The sequence below is a fragment of the Vollenhovia emeryi genome, unplaced genomic scaffold (genome assembly GCF_000949405.1).
Source record: "Vollenhovia emeryi isolate VEMERY1.0 unplaced genomic scaffold, V.emery_V1.0 DF940125.1, whole genome shotgun sequence".
Taxonomy (NCBI): Eukaryota; Metazoa; Arthropoda; class Insecta; order Hymenoptera; family Formicidae; genus Vollenhovia; species Vollenhovia emeryi.
The window spans coordinates 1-3,403 of record NW_011966241.1 but is presented as its reverse complement, the minus strand read 5'-3'; the positions used below and the strand labels follow the sequence as shown (position 1 = coordinate 3,403).

General features: G+C 55.0%; 1 protein-coding gene across 1 annotated transcript; it reads right to left on the bottom strand.

The window, feature by feature from the left end:
* Positions 1-2,655: 2,655 nt before the first annotated feature.
* LOC105556305 (putative uncharacterized protein FLJ37770) lies at positions 2,656-3,138 on the bottom strand. The gene has a single exon (XM_012003388.1). The coding sequence runs from the start codon at positions 3,136-3,138 to the stop codon at positions 2,656-2,658; it is 483 nt and encodes a 160-aa protein (XP_011858778.1).
* Between the last annotated feature and the right edge of the window lie 265 nt (positions 3,139-3,403).

Here is a 3,403-nt window from a genome sequence, read left to right as displayed (position 1 = left end):
GGGGGGGGGGTGATGTTGGCTGTGTCGTTGGACATATCCAACGCCTTCAACACCCTCCCCTGGGGACGAATCAGGGAGTCGCTCCGACGCCGCGAGGTACCGTCGTATCTCGCCCGCGTTGTGAGCGACTACCTGAGGGACAGGTGGGTCGAATACACCGACCAAGGCGGCGTACGTCGGCGGGAGAGATTGCACCGGGGAGTGCCCCAGGGTTCCGTGTTGGGACCGTTCCTCTGGAACCTGGGGTACGACCCGGTGCTGCGCGTTCCCCTCCCCCCCGGCTGTCACGTCGTCTGCTATGCAGACGACACGCTCGTGACGGCCGGGGGCCGCGATTGGGGGGAGGCCCTCGCCAGGGGGCGAGTGGCAGCGGGAGCGATAGTCGACTCTATCCGCAGCCTGGGTCTCGAGGTGGCACTCGGCAAGACCGAGGACGTGATGTTCCACGGTAAAAGACGTGGAGCACGCGGCGCGCCGCCCGAGGGACTCACCCTGGCTGTGGGTACGGCCCTCGTCAGGATCGGCCACGAGATGAACTATCTCGGGTTGATCCTCGACGACCGATGGAGCTTTGCGAACCACCTTGCCAGAGCCGCAAGCAGGGCGGGAGTGAGAGCGGCCAAGCTTGGCCGGCTCCTCCCCAACCTTGGCGGCCCGGACGGCAAGGTGCGTCGGCTGTACGCCAATACGGTTAAGTCCGTGGCGCTCTACGGGGCCCCGGTTTGGGCCCCAAAACTCGCGGCATCGCGGCGCGCGCGCGCTCAGATGGCGCGTGCGTTTTGCCCGATAGCCGCGAGGATCTGTAAGGCGTACCGGAACGTGGCGTACAACGCGGCGGCGGTGATCGCTGGTCTCCCCCCGATGGAGTACGCGGCGGAGAAACATAGTAACATGTTCCTCGAAAGCCGCGACTCCGACGGGAGACCCATAAGATGGTCGGCGATTCACCGTGCTCGGCAGAGACTCCGGCACCGGCGACGCACAATCGCCATGTGGCGAGAGGCGCTCTTAGCCTCGGGGAACAACACCCCGGGGCTGCGCGTCGTCGGGGCAATCGGGCCCCTCCTTGACCAGTAGGTCGACAGGGGATGGGGTGGGCTGTCTTTCCGGATGACCCAGGTGATGACGGGGCATGGCTGCTTCGGACATTTCCTGGTCGGATCGGGAAGGAGCAAGACTCCCGCTGCCACCATTGCAGCGCGGCGGACGACACCGCCCAACACACGTTGGGCGTGTCCGGCGTGGGCGGACGAGCGGGAGGCGCTCGTCCGCGTGATAGGGCAGGACCTCTCCCTTTCAGCGGTGATCACCGCAATATTGGAAGAGGAGAGGTCCTGGCACGCGTTTGCCTCCTTCTGCGAGAAAGTCATCTCGCAGAAGGAGGCGGCGGAGCGGGAGAGGAGGGGCCAGATACCCCTTCCCCGCCGAGAAGCCTTCAATTGCGCACAGTACAATTGGACACGATGCAATTGCACACAGTGCTATTGGACACATAATGTTGCGCACAGTTCTTTTGCGCACAGTTCTTTTGCGCACAGTTCTTTTGCGCACCGTTCATTTGGACACAGTTCTTTTGCGCACCGTACAATTGGACACCGTTGCTTTTGGACACAGGTTATCGAAATATAATTTAAAACACACAGGCACACGCGTATGCGTGTAGAGCCCTGTTTGGAAATTTTTCTAATTTATATATAATAAATCTTTCTAAATCAGCGTTTGTTCAATTGGACAATTCTTTTGTGCACAGTTCAGTGTCGCACAGTTCAGTGTCGCACAGTTCAGTGTCGCACAGTTCAGTGTCGCACAGTTCAGTTTCGCACAGTTCACTTTTGCACAGTTCAGTTTCGCATAGTTTAGTGTCATTGCACATGTAACAGATACAAGGTGAAGTAATCAAGAATTAGAAAAACAAATGGTAATTGTTCAGAATAGCTACATCACCTCCAAAATCAATCAAATTAGTCTCATTCGACGCGTTTTTAACGAGAAACAACTTTTTCCTTAGACAAAATCGTCGCTCTGCCCTGCGAAGCGAGATATTAATTGTTAAAGTTGACAACTTTTAGGGTTAGGAAATCTGTCATACCGACGAAATCAGACGAAATGCACATCATATGCAGTGACGTATTTCCACGTGAAACGGGATCCACTCCACACTTCAGACATGGTTTGGGTTATATCTTAACAAAGTGGAGCACCCCCGAAGGGGGGGCGGAACATACTGTCTCCACGCATGTACTTCTGCCGTTGTATTGTTCCACATGGGTTTGCAACTTTCCACGTGAAGCGAGATCCACTCCACACCTCTGACATAGGGTGGGTAGGGTTATTTTTAACGAAGTTGGGCCCCCCGAAGGGGGGGCGGAACATACTGTCTTCACGCATACATTTTTCCATCTACATTTGGTGGAGGGGAGTGACTTACAGGGTAGGATCAAAAAGTAGTAGGACTGAATTAATTTAAATTTTTTTATTGAACTGATCGGTACAAATCCTTAGTAGTCCTCGAAATAGCACCCTTGTGCTTCGACACAACGCATATAACGCGATTCCCACTGCGCGTACGCTTTCTGGAACTCGCTTTCCGGGATACCCTTCAGAGATGCCGTCACGGCCCCTTGGACGTCTTCTACGGAGCTGTATCGGTTTCCCTTAAGGTCCCGCTTGAGCCGAGGAAAGAGGAAGAAGTCCAGCGGTGCCAGAACTGGACTGTAGAGGGGGTGAGGCAACGTGACAACCCTGTGCTTGGTCAGAAACTCCCTCACCAGCACTCAGGACTCTTGGCACAAACTTGGCACACACCTTTCGCATGGCCAAATCCTCGGTAATAATTTTTTGGACGCTACCGTACGAAATCCCTAACTCATCGACAATCAGAAGAATGTTTGTGCGCCGGTTGGAATCCAGGAGCGCCTTCACTTTGGCCACATTTTCATCAATCCTTGAAGTTGACGGGCGACCGACGCGCTGGTCGTCTTCGACGAGCTCCCGCCCCTCCCGGAACAGCTTATGCCACTCGAACACTGTTGAGCGGCTCATGACAGCATCCTTAATCATTCCGAGGGTCTCCGTCGCGGTTTTCCCGAGTTTGACGCAGAATTTGATGCCGTAGCGTTGCTCGAGATTTTTCTTCATCTTGGATCGCGACGTCACTTCTTAACAGAGGTTCACGAAAATCGACGTACTTACTCTCTGCTTGCCCGTAGGCGACCGGGAAAAATATCAGTCTCTTCGGGAGGCTCCCCACTACCATGCCCAGGTGACCACCCTCCACCGCTCCGTTCACGCTACAAAAATTCAGTCCTACTACTTTTTGATCCTACCTTGTACGAGGATAGAAAAATGTATGCGGAGACTATGTTCCGCCCCCCCTTCGGGGGGGCTTCACCTAGTTAAAAAT